Genomic DNA, 15,436 nt, shown 5'->3' with positions numbered 1-15,436 from the left:
CCCCTCGGCGGCGTGTGCTGCAGATGTAGGAATGAGGGTCGGGGCGGAATACCAAGCGCGCATTCCTGACTTCGAGCCCGGTAAGTCGCTCCTCGGCCGCGACCCGACGCCCGGTCGCCGCCGGGCGCGAGGCGGGGTGCGCGGGATGCTCCTTTGTGGGGGGCGGCGGGGCTGAGCGCTGCCGGAGCCTGGCGCTCGCCGCGGCTGAAGCGGATTTTTTTCCCCCTCTTATTTCCTTCCGATTTCCTTTTATTTCTATTTTTTTATTTCTTTTTTTCCTCCCCTTTTCATTCCCTTTCCTCCCCCCACCCCCCCCCGGAGCCTTTGTGTTCGCGGTTTGATGCCGGTCGCTGGAGGCTTGCAGGGGCAGCATCTGCTCTGTGTGAACTCACGGGGGGGCAGGGGCAGGCGGGAGCATCGCATCGCAGTGGGGAATCTCAATTACCAGCACTGGTGTGCGTGACCGGCGGGAGGCGGCGAGGCAGAGAGGTTGGATCCTTTGGGTTAACGTTGCTGTGTCTCTTTCCTTTTTCTTTTTCTTTTTTTTTTCCCTCCCTTTTCTTCTCCCCCCTCCTTTCCCGTAACGCATGTCAAAGGTAGCAAGGTGATTTACAAATATTTTTATATGGGGTGATGGCTGTTCTCAGGAAAGGGTGTGAAGTGATGCGTCCCTCCAGGAGCAGCGCAGACCTGACTGCATGCTGGAGGTGCTCCGTGAAAAACGTGCCTGGTTGGAAACTCGAGCACCTCATTTTGTCTGGTGTAGTAGCCTCGGCAGCCCGACTGTTGCAGAGGGAGCTGCTCTCCTCCTCCTCCTTCCTCCCCCCCGCTGCCCCGAGGAATACTGGGTATACTTGCATAGCCTCAGTTCTAGTAAGTTAATTGCTAGGATGCTATTTGGTGTTACTACACCGAGCAGTAAGATTTTTTTTTTTTTTTTTGGATCATTTATCCGTATCATTATAGTGGTCAGATGAAGCCTATCTACTTCCCTGTTCTCCAAACAGGCTCCATTGGTGTCAGATGATTTCCTACCGGAAGAGGATTGGGCCAGACAGAGCTCCTCACATAGTGCCTCCTAAAGCTGGAGTCCCTGTTGATGGGCACAAGTCCCCACAAGCCAAATAAAAGGCCAAGGGAAAAGAAAGGGGGAGGGTGGGATTAAATGGGCGCATAGCCTTGCAGTTTTAGCATAAGGGAATGCCTCTACCCTAAAAAGAAGTATGTAGTTCAGGTAATAATACAAACCATTTCCATATCTTATTTTTTACATTGCATAGATAAAAATAAACAAAAATGATAACTTCCAGGATGCAACCTGGGCTTGATTTTCCTAAAGGCCAGTTAGATTAGAAAAATGCTTAGTATTTCTTTTTTCTTTTGATTAAAAGAACACTTTTCAGCCCTTGTAGGCCAACAGAGCTTCCACAGTCTCAAATTTTTAGGCTAGGTATGCATCAATGTCATTGTACTTGTAACTACAGAGCTAATTTTATGGACTTGTATTTAGAGAGACTCTCAGAGCTTGTAAAGTACTCCGGGGAGGAGAAAAAACTGTTGATGCTCCCCTCTTTCTTTAGTTACTGAGATTAACACATACTCCTATGCCATATCAGAACAGTTCCTTAGTAATGGAAGTCTTACTACATTGTATTGTCCTTTACTACTGTGCATGTTTTTGCTTACTAAGAGACAGCAATATTTGCTTTTATAACAGTTAAATCTTAAAATATAGGTTGTAAAGTATAAAAGTACRTACTTATGTTATTGGTTTGGTTATCTAAGAAGATCTCAGCAAGTAAATGCCAGGATCCATTTTTTTTTTTGATGAACCTTGAGGCATCATCTCTTAGGTACAATGTTGGATGTAAAGTGGTTCTCCTGTGGTCTTACCACAGACACACTTGAGTTTTTTTTTTTCTTTTTGTAATAAATTATGTAATGGACATTCCATCATGCTTCTGAGTTTACATATATGCTATCTGTAATGCATGAACTCTAATGTTGCATGTTGCTTCTTGGAATTGTTCTAGAGCCCCCTTTTAAGGGCTTACCAGGTATATTAGAATGGGTGTTTAATTACAGTACTACAAATACTTGCAATGAATACTTTTAAAGCCCCCTTAAAACAAGCAGGCGGGAGAAGAGAATTGGTAATGGATGAAACTAGATAGAAGTCTATGATACTGAATCTTTTCTCTGGTACACATGGAATAATAAAATGAGTAGAATAAATACTTGCAGGACAAGCCTTTGGTCTCACTTGGCCAGCGCTTATTGCGGTGAGCAAGGCTCTGCAGTGATACATTGACGAATAAAATGCTCATAATTTAAGTTGTTACAGGAGTAAACTTTTTTTTTTTTTAACTTGTCTATAAAATAAATTGTTTAAAGAAAAGCCAATTGACTTTGTGTCTATTGGGGGAGGGGGAAATGAATTTGGGGCAACTAAGCAGTTGGGGGAACTAAGCAGYAATAAAGCAGCAACTAGGGGAAGTAAGTTTAAGCATTTTTCTCCCCACCATATCTTCCACCTTGAACTCCTTAACAGACAACTCTTAAGGTAGAGCTTAGTGGAGATAGAATTCTAACTTCATCTTATAACTATGAAGTAAATGTTTGCTGTGAAAATGTTTTTAATAAAATAAAGTCCTAAATCTTAAGTAATTTACCAAGTTAATAGACTCTCTCCTGTCTTTTATSTTCTGCTTTCTGGCTGTTTGAGCTACTTACAGATGTAGCAAGATACTACCAAATCTGCACTATATTTCTGTGATGCAKACAAGATTACTGCTAGAGAAGTTTTACTGTACTTGGAGTAAAGGAAGAATACTCTGGCAGGTTATATTATATTTGGAGCTTCCGAAGGCTTTAATGTGAATTAGGCCTGCTTAAATGCTTGTTTTCCATTCGCTCACCCCTTGGAAGGAATGGTCAAGAAGAACRTGTTACACTGTTTAAGGTCACTTATGGATTCCATTTCTTTGTGTCCCTTTATTTTTTTTCTTCTCCCTTTAACCTTTCTATATAAAAATAGGCTTTCATATACTGAAGTTATTAAATGGTAAAGAGTTTATAATTTTCCTTTTTTTTCCCACCATGCCATCTGTCCTCATACTCCCTGATTATTTTTTTCCGCCCTTCTCCTTCCCTTATCCTAAAGACTTCCAGTCCTATATTTTCAAAGTTCAGTCCTTTTCCTGTTATTTTCTGTGTTTCTATACCTATTCTGACAGATCTGGACAGTACTTTGACTTTGCAGAGGACAGTACTTTGTATGTGGGCAACCAACATATTCTTAAATTGCTGTTTTCCCCTTTTAAATCTTGTATGCTTGCTGGTTTTCATTTTATTCTCAGTACTTTTTATATTTGTGTACAGAACAGTGTCTGCCTGGCCTGCTGAACTTCTAATATGGAGCCAAAATTTAAAAAGTGTCAATTTGTCTCTGCAATTATTCCACTATGGAAGCAGTTGAGAATGCTTCTAGATTATGGGTCATCTTAAGTTAGTCCCATTTTCTGAGAAATATTGGTAGAGGAGTGAGTGCTGCGCCTGAAGTATGGAAACCCTTTCCTAAATAGTTTGAAGGTGTACAGTGGGGTGGTGGAGGGAGTCTTGTTACATTTGAGATCCAACTAATGGTCTTCCTCTTCTCTCCCAGCTTACTGGTCTGCTCTTTTCACATRCTTCAGTTAACATATTGCCTAATATTTCCAACCACTGGCTCCTATCTGCTGTTCATACTGAGAATGGATCTTGCAGATAAAGATCACGCTGACTTTGACGGATGGGAGTTTTGTTTGTTTSGGAGGGGGGATGGAGTAGGCTGGCTGCCTCCTTGAATACTTGGGGCAGGGAGGACAAAAWACAGTTCTCATAAGGATACATCACAACCCTACATATGGAGATGAAGGGATCCCTGTAGCTATGGATGCTCTGTGTTGAGGATAGGATGTCTTGCAAGCACACCCTTGCCTGTCTGCATCCCATCCTTCCTTTGTCACCCTTACTTTCCTTTTAGCCATATGGAGATCCAATGTGAAACGTAATAGCTGTCTGATTCCCGCTGGAAAAAAAGCACTGCTTTCTAAAGGGCTCTTCTGATGAGAGTTGCTTGCATTAGTAACGCAAACATGGCACACCATAGAAGAGCCTCACCACATATGTGGCCTTAGCCATCAGTTAATATTTACAGAATGTGGAGGATTTGGATGTTTGTTTCATCATCTGTTACCCATGCACCACTTTTTACCCTAATTTCTATTTGCTTTGCTGGGGACCGCTTTGAAGAAGCATAGTGAACAGGGCACGATGGAATTAACAGCCACTCGGCGTTYCCCTCAGAGGCTGATACCCAGCCTGTACAGCCATCAGTGTTACCTCTATAGAGGTCTGGAAGATGCTGACTTGTGGTAGAAAGTGGAAAGCTGTTGACAGGAAGGATGTCTCATTTTCACTCTCAGAGTTTTCTTGTTCTTCATTGTCTCCCCACTACCCCATCACATTAGGTCCTTGGGAGGGAACTTGAAAGCTATGTTGAGGGGACTTAGGCTCCTTCTTACCCAGAATTGTGTCTCTCTCTTTGTCCTCTTCAGTGAGGATAGAACAAAGTGTGAATATGTGCTGTGCGGTGTCAAAAATGTGCTGTGTATGTATATGCACACAGTACTCACAGCTTGCAAATTTAGACAGCTGACAGAAGTTGACTGTCAGCAACCTATAGCTTCTCCTTTAAGCAAATAAAGAAAATTAAATGGCCCTATTGTTAGGGTTGAAAGATCTAGGTTAAGATTCTGACTGATTTACAATGAGAAGTTACTTAGTATTCTTATATCTAAAACCTTTATGTAGCATTATAAAAATCTCATTACTGGTATCTCATGAGACTGTGATTCTTGACCAGAATTTGAACAAAAGATCTTTCTTTGTGCAGAATAAATTATTTAAATGCTCCTTTCTTACATGTTCAGGAAATGATCATTTGGTAGACTTTGCACTGTTTACTATATGTAATTGAACAACTCAGTCTTTATATTTTTTCCTTAAATGACTGGTCTTTATGTCTGAAATTACCAGTATTTAAGTCTGAAATTTTTTAAGTTCTTCATTCTGAAGATGGGGGGCAGCAGCGCTAGAGGGTTGATATGATCTTAAAATCTTAAAAGATTTCCTCAATGAGTTTAAAAATTTCGCTGGACGAGCCACTTTCCTGACTTAGGTGTGCTTTTTGTTTGTGTGTGTACTTTAAGTGAGATTCAAGCCTAAGGTAAGTAATTTCCCCATGGAGCAGAATCCATGTGAAGTTCAGCATTCTTTTAAATTAAGTCATTTTTCAGATAAGAAGAAAAAGTTGGTTTTCCTTGGGTTTTTAATCTTATAAAATATCCCTAGCTCTAAACTGTAACATTGCACTCTTCACATGGTGATCTGAAAGCTTTGTGAAATACTCTTTTAAGTGCTAGTAATATGCCTCTGAAACTAAGTTCTTTAGTACTTGAACTTTTCATAGTTAATATTACCCACAATGTAAATTGTATAAATTACAGGGTGTAAAAATGAAGATATAATTATGTTAGATTTGGACATTTCTTACTGACAACTTGAAATTTTGATGTATTCTCCAGTGATCATCCTGTTTTTTTCCTTGTCTCTTAGCTAATCAGTGAAACACAGGATAGCTGTCATGTACTTCAGTTAAAAACTGGGCAACAGAGAATTGATCTGCTTATTAACATGTTTGCATCACTCTACAAGAAAATCCTGCATTCCTAATAATTAAAATGGCACTCTCTCTGTTTCTAAAATAGAAATTTGTATTTAGGATTTTGCTCTTGTACTAAGCACTGAAAGATTTTTGTTGTATCTTTTTTTTTGTGCTGCTTATGCTTTGTAACTAGTGCTTTATGGCCTGTATGCACCTTCTAAAACTCGTTACAGAGCTTATGATGCGTTTATACCAGTTATATCTTGTAAATCTTACTTCAGAAGAAACATGAGTTCTTTAAATTTTTCTAATTAACTGGTTTGCAAGTTGGCAATCACAATGCATCTACAGACTGCAGAGATGATAGTAAGTACAAAACAATGCTAACCTGAAGAGTGAAGAGCAACAAACCATAGTGCATAATTAGAAAGTGATAAGTATTCCTTTTCTCCAAAGTGCTATTTTTTTGTTTTGTTTCCTTCAACAAGTTCTGTAACCTCAGTATACAGGGTGGAAACTTAAAATGACATGAAAACAAGTTATTTATTTCAGTGAAATAAATAGCTCTAGCAGTTAGTAAGGGGAGGGAAGAAAGCCCTACTTTATTCCAGAAAGCTAGGTTTCTCTGAGGGAACAGCCTCCAAGAATTTATACTGACACAAGTGTATGTGCTCTAATTGTTGAGCAGTGTCTTAGCAAGATAGGTGGTTGTAAACGAATACCCTGTAAGAGGTTTAATGTACTAGCATATATTTGTAAAATATTCATGAAAAGTAGCTATTCACACTTTTTAAGTGTTAGAGAATTTCCTTTTCTTTTGCAATGCTTTTTCAGCGATGAGAATCTCCGCAGTCTGCAGTACGTTATACGAAGTTGCCTCAGTTCTGCGAGAGTTGTTCTCTGTCTTCCTGCTAGGTCAGGTAATTCGGATCGTTTCCCTCTGCTACATCGAGGGGAGTGGAAAACAAAAATGGGATGACTTCTACATCCAAATACTTTCTACGGCTGCACAATTTGGTTTGCTATGAATATGGGTGCAGATACATATGTGAGAGATACATAATGAACAAAACAGTTCCTGGAATAGTTGTTAATGTAGTTTCCTTGTTGCTGAAAGGATCGGAGATTAGTCACCTGTATTCTACCCTCTGTCTCGTAATTTTGTTATGCTGAGGAAGCCTAACTAAACATAGTAGATCCAGATACACCTACAATAGTCGTAATAGTGTTAGAGTACTAATAGACTCATAACTGTCTAAGAACTGTTCTAACTCAAATACACAAATACCTGTAATTTGGTGTCCATGCCAACTTTAGAAATAAACTTTAATGTTCAAATTACAGTAGCTAGGATCCTATTTAAGATCAGGTTGTGGTTGTCCCTCATGAGACATTGAATGACTAAACATGAACACTGCTCTTCCAGAACTATGTATTTATTTATTTATTTATTTATTTTTCTCCTCCCTCACCCTACTGATTGGGCTGACCTTCTCAGTGTGACTGACCTTTACTTACTGTCCTGTGAATAGCTGTTCTTTAGGTCATCTTATATAAATATTAAGACTTAACTTTTCTTATAGGTGCTACAAAATACACTGATAAAGATAATGGAGGGATGCTTGTATGGTCACCGTATCATAGTATTCCAGATGCCAAGTGTAAGTCTGCTTAAGAATTTGAATGCTTAAATATAACTATGAATAATTGCTTCTGATATCTTTTAACTGTTTATTTTACATACAGAGAAGTTGCAAATTAGTAAATTAAACAACAAAGCTTTTCTTGCATTTATTTTTCATTTAGAGAACTACTCGGAAAGGAAAAGACTCTTATTTTGTAGTTGAAATGTTTGTTTCAAATCACATAGGCCATGTTGTAGATTACCAGTATCTATGAAATCTTTTGGTATTAATAGGAGAAAAAACATTTAAAACGCGAACACTGTTTAAACACTGGTTTTTTTTTGTTTTTAATAATTGAACCTCTGTGGCTTTGATGTAATAAAAATTTGGAAGAAAACATTTTTCACTGAGAATTAGCTTGTGTATAAAGTTCATAAGTTTGAACATTGTGTTTAAGTAATTTGGCTTTTTTACTTTGAATATAGCTATGAATATGTTGAATGTTTTGGAGGTCCTAGACCTATGCAATATATTAAGAGATTGGAAAGACCATGTCTTCCTGATGTTAAATGGCTAATTCTGTGTGACCTTACAGCAGAGCTAACAGTACTAAACAATAATTCTGATATTGCTGTGTTACAGTGGATGAATATATTGCAATAGCAAAGGAAAAACATGGATACAATGTGGAGCAGGTAAGTGCTGTGAAACAAGAGTGCTGATTTAAAGGATTTTCTTTAATGTAAAAGTATAACAACTCTTATTTTTTTTCTCCCTTGGTTACCATTAATTAACGCTGTTTCTCTTCAGGCACGGCAGCAAACACTGCAATTAAGTGGATCTGCATACAGTTGTGGTCTGGATTCTCTGCAAAAGATTGAGCTCTTTGTTTTCATGACATGCTCAGCTTGTAATGTGCACTTTTGAAAGGTTTGGTATGTTTCTTGGTACACTGGGCATGTCATGCAATTGTGTGTGTATACTTAGCTAAACAATTTCTCAGGCAAGAAGCTTACAAATTTAATATTTAGTACTGGAATTCAAATATGGAACAACATTGAACCATTAAGTGCAATAAGGGACGGCATTGGAAAGGTCTCTTGCATATTAAAAAAAATTCGAAAAACTTTAATTGACTTTTTCCCAAAGACAGGAAAACATCATCAGGAGTCTAGGTTTGAAAGTGATAAAAAATCAGAAGTTAACAATTTGTTTTGTAACCTTAGTCACTATTCCATAAAGAGCAAAGAGTAAAACTGTACTGGTCTACACTGACTTAGTTCTGTTGCAGTCTTCTTCATAATTTAACCAATTTATGTAAAAGTGAGGTTACCTATTCCAAACAAATATTTGGTGTATTAGTAGAAATATGTTGTATGATCTTATTTGGGAGGATGAAAGCTCGTATCAAAGACTTACTAGTCAGGTTCTGTCAGAGGTAGAAGCTACCAACATTGACATCTGGAATGCCTGCAGTTTGGTGAGGTTTGTTAGTGGCTTGGCTTCTGTTATGGGAGAGAGGGAAATGAGAGATCTCCCACTAAAAAGTCTACAAAGTAAAGACTTAATTTTCAAAGCAACTTGTAGTAGAAAATTGTTCACAGTTCACAGTGGAATAGAAAATATCTTTGCAAGAAGTGCTGCTTGTTTCTTGCCTTTCTAACAAGAGAATAGGTTTGCTGTGTCCAGATTATTAGAAGATTTGTAATCAGTGGTCTGGAGAGCTGATGAACAACTGGTGATCATGTCTGCACTGCATGGTTGAAACTGAGTGGATTACATTTCCCAATTCCCATGCCAGACTTGGCATCAAATCTGTCATTGATTCTCTGGCAGTAAGTCTAATTAGTCTAAATTTTTTAAAGAATATTGAGAAATGAAATGATGTAAGAAAATATACTTAAATTTCCATTCCTTATTAGGTACACATGACATGGAAGTGACCGTGATGTTATTTGTGGATTGGAGAGTTGTAGAAAGACCACTCTCACTTTGAACTTTCAAACTTGCATTTTGGATGACCCCCTGGCTGCTGAAAAGTATTTTGTTTTTTCTTTTTTTGAGTGGGCTGATAGTATAGGCATGAAGGCCTGTAAGGAACTGTATAGACAATGTATATTTGTAAAGGAAGAAAACAGGTCAGATTTGTACCTACAACCTAGTTTATGCTAGTTCAGAAATGCTGCTGCCATGCCAACCTTAAATGCCTAGATATCATAGTTTTAATAGAGTACAAATGTGCCCGCTCTTCATACAGTCTCCAAAGAGAATTTTGTATCCTATAGTACATAGAGACAATGGAAGAAGTCTAAAATTGTAAATACTTTTTGAGAAGGGGTTCTTATAGTCAATCATAAAAAAAAAAAACTCTTAAGAATGGAACTTGTTTCAGCATTTTAGAAAACTGACTAAAAACAAAAAGGGATTATTTCTTTTCAAAGGCTCTCGGCATGTTGTTCTGGCATAAACACAATATTGAGAAGTCCCTTGCGGATCTCCCTAACTTCACTCCTTTCCCTGATGAGTGGACAGTCGAAGACAAGGTCCTATTTGAACAAGCATTTAGCTTCCATGGAAAGAGCTTTCACAGGATCCAGCAAATGGTAAAGTAATACTTTGTTTCAAAGCATTAAGCAGTTCAGATGTATGTGGGCCAAAGGTTCCTGTTGGGCTAAAGTTTCAGTGTTGATTTCTGTGTAAAAGCTTCAGGAAAAACCTAGAATGTAAGACTTAAGTTCATTTCTTCGTTTCCTGCAGCTGTAGCTTTTTCCCTCTAATGAAAAAGCTTCCCCTGCCTTTTTCCCCTTTTAAATGTGTGTGTAATGCATGCTTTTCTCCTTTCTCAGTTATCCACACATTTAAGATATTTGGGTAAGAGTGACTGTAAATAGAGCAGAATTATCATATTGGATAGATTTTTTTTTAAAAAAGTTAAATTAATATGTTAATGAATTCTTCTAGCTTCCAGACAAGACTATTGCAAGCCTTGTAAAATATTACTATTCTTGGAAAAAAACTCGCTCTAGGACAAGTTTGATGGATCGTCAGGCTCGAAAACTAGCTAATAGAAATAATCAAGGTGACAGGTAAGGTTTATGTTCTTAAGCAGCTATCTCTACCAGAGACTGAAGTCTTTCTACGTAGAAATGTTTGAGTAATTTCCAGCCCTTATGCTTCAGCATGAGCTATGCTTTTAGATTTGCGCATCTGTGATGTTGTCTTTGCCTTCAGCAGGTTATGTCTAATACATCTGCTTTAGGAAGTATGTTACTCTGGTCAGTATCAGCTGTAATAACGCACCAGGCTTTAGTGGATAATTCCAAAAACAAGGGTTTTAAAAAACTGCAGTTTGGGGATGTGACTTAGAAATAATGTTTTATTTAGGAAGTGTAATCCTATATGATTGTGATGAGTTAGAATGGAGTGTTACATATTCTCCTAAGAGAAACTAATGGGTAGGGTGTGGGGAGGAGCATGTTTTTGTTATTAGAATAGAACTAAATAAATAGATAAAATAAATAGAACTAACTAAAAGGTCAACCAATATGAAAAGCCATAGCAATTAAAATGCCAAAATACTGCTTTTTAGTGAAACTTTAAGGCATATCTCTTATGTAAATTTTATTTTGAGCATATTTAGAACTAATATCTATCAAAGAGAACTAGAGCTTACAGTAGTGCTAAATTGTCCTGGATAGAAGGAAATGAAGCTTTCCCCTAATTATTGTGAAACTAAAATTATACTGCAGTTAGTATACTAGAATATTACCTTAAGTGGTTGAATGTTTTGAATGAATAAGAAGCATATTCTTGATTATATGAGCAGGTGTGATCTATTTCACATCTACAGAAAACTTCCTAGCCGGAGGAAAAGGATCTATTTAATTATATGCTACTAAAAAGACAAACTCCAGTAGTTTAAAATTTATGTGCTTATTTAGTGACCCTATAATTGAAAAACTATGGAAGAAAGTCACTTTGCTTCTAATACAGCTTGTTGTTTTTTGTAATAACTAGAACTTCTTGCCTTCTTTTTTAACTTTACTGTTAGTCAGAAATTACACTGTATGAATGATTAGATTAGACTAGGCTAAATTAGTTCTTCTCTCTTTCGTCTTTTCATCTGACTTAGTTCAGCAGATGATTTCCCTTCGTGCTCCCCCCTTCCCAAGGCTGTAGTTCTTGAGCACCCTAAACTGTTTAAAAAAAAAAAAAAAAAAAAAGGCAGTCCTGAATTTTCCCATCTCATGTCTCCTTCTGCTTACTGCAGACTGACTGACACAAGGGGTTATTCATACACCTGGTGCAGTAGCTGAGAATTAGTCTGTTAAAAAAACTAACCTGGCAAATGAAAGCTTAATTCTGGTCCTGATCTAGTTGACCATGTAAATACTCATGCTGCTACAAGTGGCTGAATTAAAAAAAGGCGAAWTTTTTTTCCAGTAACAGTACCAGCTATACTGGATTCAAGTGTTTTTAAGGTTTAGCTTAGGACTGTTGACTTATCATAGTAATTTTAAGAATTTAATAAAGGAAACAAGCTTTTTGCAGCTTTCAAGACAGAACTACTATAAAAATAGGAGATGTCAAATAGTATAACCATAAAACTTAACTACTTAGAATAGCTACTTTAGATAAATATCTGTGTCCTGTCTAGATACATTTATATTTGGTATTTAAAAAAATAGAATGACAAAGTAAAATGACCAGCTTATTGTCTTTTGTCCTTAGTGATGATGATGTAGAAGAAGCTCATCCGATGGATGGAAATGATAGTGATTATGATCCCAAAAAAGAAGCCAAAAAGGAGGTAACAGATACTTTAATGGTGAATGTCTGTTTGTTTGTTTTCCATGAGTAATACAATTTGTAGTAGAAGAGGCTTAAAATGCACCTATTTGCAACCTGCTGAAATCATTCTTAGTTGATCAAGATTTTGACAACTTTTGAATTAAACTAAATTTTACCCTTTATTTTTGCCATTTGGTGTGCATAAATGCATCTCTCATTAGTTCTGCTATCTCATGAAAGATCTTAATGCTTTCTAAGAGATATATGCTATCTCTGCCTGGTATAAACATTCCCCCCACCCCTGTTTTGCTAATAACCTGTTTTCAGTTTTAGTGATTGGGAGTTATTAGAAACTGTATTCTTTATACATTTAAAAATTAAGTGTCATTTTTTCTAAGTATAACTTATTTTATTCTTTCAAAGCTATATTGAGGTTTTTAACTCATTTGTGGCTTTATTCAGATGCTTTCTAGTAATAACAGTGTGCAGAAAAATACTTTGCTGTCCTTAGTAGAGTATTTACTGTTAGTTTTACAGATAAGTGCTATGTTTCAGGTACATTCAGAGTTTGAGATCGTTCTTTTGTTTTCTGTTTGTCTTTTGGTGAACATTAAGTTATTTATGTCAACACTAGAAGGACACAGTTTAATGTCCAAATGTTTCATTATTTTCTTAATCGACTTGATACATTTGGATTTTTCCTGAAATGGAATAGTTAATGCTCCTTGAAAATGTGAGCAATGGTGTAGTTTCAGTATCTCTTTAGAATCATGAAGTGGTATCTGAGATTATTAATACAACTTTGGACCTCTGCCAAAAATGATGCTGAGTAAGAGATTGAAAGTATTAGATTCCATTTGCAATTTTGCAATGACTTTCAGCATATCACATTAACTGCCTTAGGAGAGAAAAAAGGACCCCTATTTTACAAAGTCTGAGATTTTTATTGTTGGGATATGTTATTTAGAAGTTGAAATGGCACAAACCCTAATATGAACCCTTTACCCCACCTCCCAATTCCACAACTACAACAGTCTTCTCGCAATCTGTTGATTTGATTTGGTCCCTAAACCATTTCTAAGTCATGGCTATCTTTTTCAACTTACTTTCATTAGTTACTGTGTGATTCATATACACACAATCCAGAATTAAAGTAGCATGTTCGTAGACTTCTAGGAACAGGACAAATAGGTTTGCAGTTCCTGACAAGCTATTTGGATCCACGTAATATTGTTTTGCGGTCTGATATTTCTGGTAGGTTTTGCATACTTTCACTTCCTAAGCAAAATATAAACGGACTAGGTTACTTGAATGTGTATCACAATGGAAACTTTCTCTTACCAGAGAAGACTAAAACAAGCCAAACACTAGCCTGGCAAGCTCAAAGCTTGAGAGGGTGAGTTCTCTTTAAATCCAGATTGAACAGACAGGAACTGCAGTTTCACACTAGATGAATAATGCTGACCCAAAATACAAATGGTGTACATGGGCCAGAAGTAAACTTAACCTTGGGATTTTTAGATGTCAGAGATGTAAAGCTCTATACCAACTTCCCACACAGGAGCAGTAGGTGCAAGTGGCCTAAATGGTTTCAAGATAGCCTCCATTACGTCTGTGGACTGGATTAAGTTGTAACATTAGCTGAGAAGAGGATGTGGCAAAAGGTCAAGTTTAGTAGATGAAAGTACAGTTTGCTAATCTGTACTAATACTACAAAACATTATAATAATAGCTGCTGCAATTTGTTTCTCTTCACTATGATCAGTTGACCACCTCCTCTTAACCTGCGCGGGTGCCAGGCAGGGAGGAGCAGTAGGGGGAGGCTGCTTGAATAGCAGAGCGCCTGAATCTCATCTCTGTTCTGGTACTTAGCAGTGCATTGAACTGAAAAATCCTATAGGGAAAATCTTTTGCTCCTCTACTCTTAGTCTGTAGGTAACCTTCCCAGTTGCTCTACCAGAATCATGTGCGTGCACTGTAACTGTTGCGCAGTAATGCCCACTGAAGACAAAGCTGAAACTTTGAGCAAAGATCTGTTAGGTATCTAAGTATATCAAAAGAGCGGTTATAATGATTTTCTCTCCTCTTTGCTATCCCTTTCCATTTCAAAAAAGCAAACAACAAAGACTTGACCTGGCTAAATTAAATTAATTTTTATAGGGACTGCAAAAGTAAATCTGCAATTTTTTCTAAATCTCCAGTCCCCTCCCAAAGCAAATGGCACTTAGCTTTTCAAGGTAGAATGCTTGCAGCAGGGGAAGGTGTAATTTTGTGCTCTTCTCAGTCATAGTTGACTTTCTCTGCTTTTTTTCTCTCTTTTTTTCCCCCTTCCTCTGACCTTTGCTGCCCTCTTCATATTTGACCTGAAGTAAATGTGTTAGTTCAAAGTACCTTAAAATGTTATTAGTGGTAACACTGCCAAATCAAGTTATTACTTGATTTAAAGATGCTGTGTATGTATATTCTTTACCCTCTCAATACCTCAGAGGTTACTAGTTTTCTGCCATCTTTCATAGTATTCAGACTGTGATTTCTGTACCATTTATTGTATATTCAGCTATGTTCAAGAAAAAAATATTTTGAAGTTTGGCAAATTTACCTTCCTAAGACTAATGCAGGCCTACCCAAAGTTGTGTGCTACATCACATCTTGGTTTGGATTCTGCATGGAGAGAAGGGTATTAGCTTAGGTTTTCTTGGTTGTAAAAATGACATTACAATACAATGTGGTACTTTAATAAAGTTATATGTAAGATAGTGTTATTCTTTAACGATTTATTTCTTGTGAATTAAAGGGCAGTAATGAGCAGCCTGTTCAGACCAGCAAAATAGGGCTGGGTAGAAGAGATTATCAGAGCTTACAGCATCGCCACCATTCTCAGCGTTCCAAATGCCGTCCACCAAAAGGCATGTACCTGACCCAGGAAGATGTGATAGCAGTTTCCTGTAGTCCCAATGCAGCCAACACAATTCTTAGACAGCTGGATATGGAACTAATCTCATTAAAGCGACAGGTACCATGGGTTATTGGTCTTGTTTTGTTTTCATCTCAGATTGCTCTTGTAAAGTTTTTGAAGCTTTTCTGTGAAGATTCGGAAAATTCTTTGATGTGAGTCCTCCTAATTTTGTTCCACAGTGATCACCAAAAATGCTGGACATTAGCTATTCTTCAGTTTTATTGTTACATTTGCTTTCACCTCTTCATCACTCAAGATGAATTCCTTTAAAAAAAATGTTGAAGAGAGTGTATGACATGAAAACAATGTTGACTTGGGGACAGGGGAAAACTGAGGTCATTTGATTTAGTAGTGTTT

General features: G+C 37.3%; 1 protein-coding gene and 1 long non-coding RNA gene across 9 annotated transcripts in view; both read left to right on the top strand.

Annotated features, from left to right (window-relative positions):
* The first annotated feature begins 6 nt into the window (after nucleotides 1-6).
* The window catches only part of RCOR3 (REST corepressor 3), a 27,167-nt gene continuing 11,737 nt past the window's right edge, over nucleotides 7-15,436 (top strand). For 2 of the 8 annotated variants that reach the window (XM_085315793.1, XM_085315800.1), the window contains exons 1-7: nucleotides 7-80; nucleotides 7,291-7,368; nucleotides 7,975-8,027; nucleotides 9,774-9,935; nucleotides 10,294-10,418; nucleotides 12,064-12,142; nucleotides 14,918-15,136. In XM_085315793.1, coding sequence (XP_085171919.1) covers nucleotides 32-80; nucleotides 7,291-7,368; nucleotides 7,975-8,027; nucleotides 9,774-9,935; nucleotides 10,294-10,418; nucleotides 12,064-12,142; nucleotides 14,918-15,136 — 765 coding nt within the window. In that variant the 5' untranslated portion in view covers nucleotides 7-31. Of the gene's footprint in view, nucleotides 81-7,290; nucleotides 7,369-7,974; nucleotides 8,028-8,142; nucleotides 8,268-9,021; nucleotides 9,372-9,773; nucleotides 9,936-10,293; nucleotides 10,419-12,063; nucleotides 12,161-14,917; nucleotides 15,137-15,436 lie in introns of those variants that run through there. The other 6 variants (XM_085315792.1, XM_085315799.1, XM_085315798.1 and 3 more) reach the window with 5 other exon arrangements.
* LOC146589649 (uncharacterized) lies at nucleotides 90-1,951 on the top strand. The gene is made up of 3 exons (XR_014897118.1): nucleotides 90-489; nucleotides 648-873; nucleotides 1,008-1,951. It is a non-coding gene; the product is annotated as an uncharacterized LOC146589649 (long non-coding RNA).

This window comes from Rhea americana, unplaced genomic scaffold (genome assembly GCF_003343005.1).
Source record: "Rhea americana isolate MKP2758 unplaced genomic scaffold, rheAme1 scaffold_44, whole genome shotgun sequence".
NCBI lineage: Eukaryota > Metazoa > Chordata > Aves > Rheiformes > Rheidae > Rhea > Rhea americana.
This window is presented reverse-complemented; position numbering and strand designations above follow the sequence as displayed.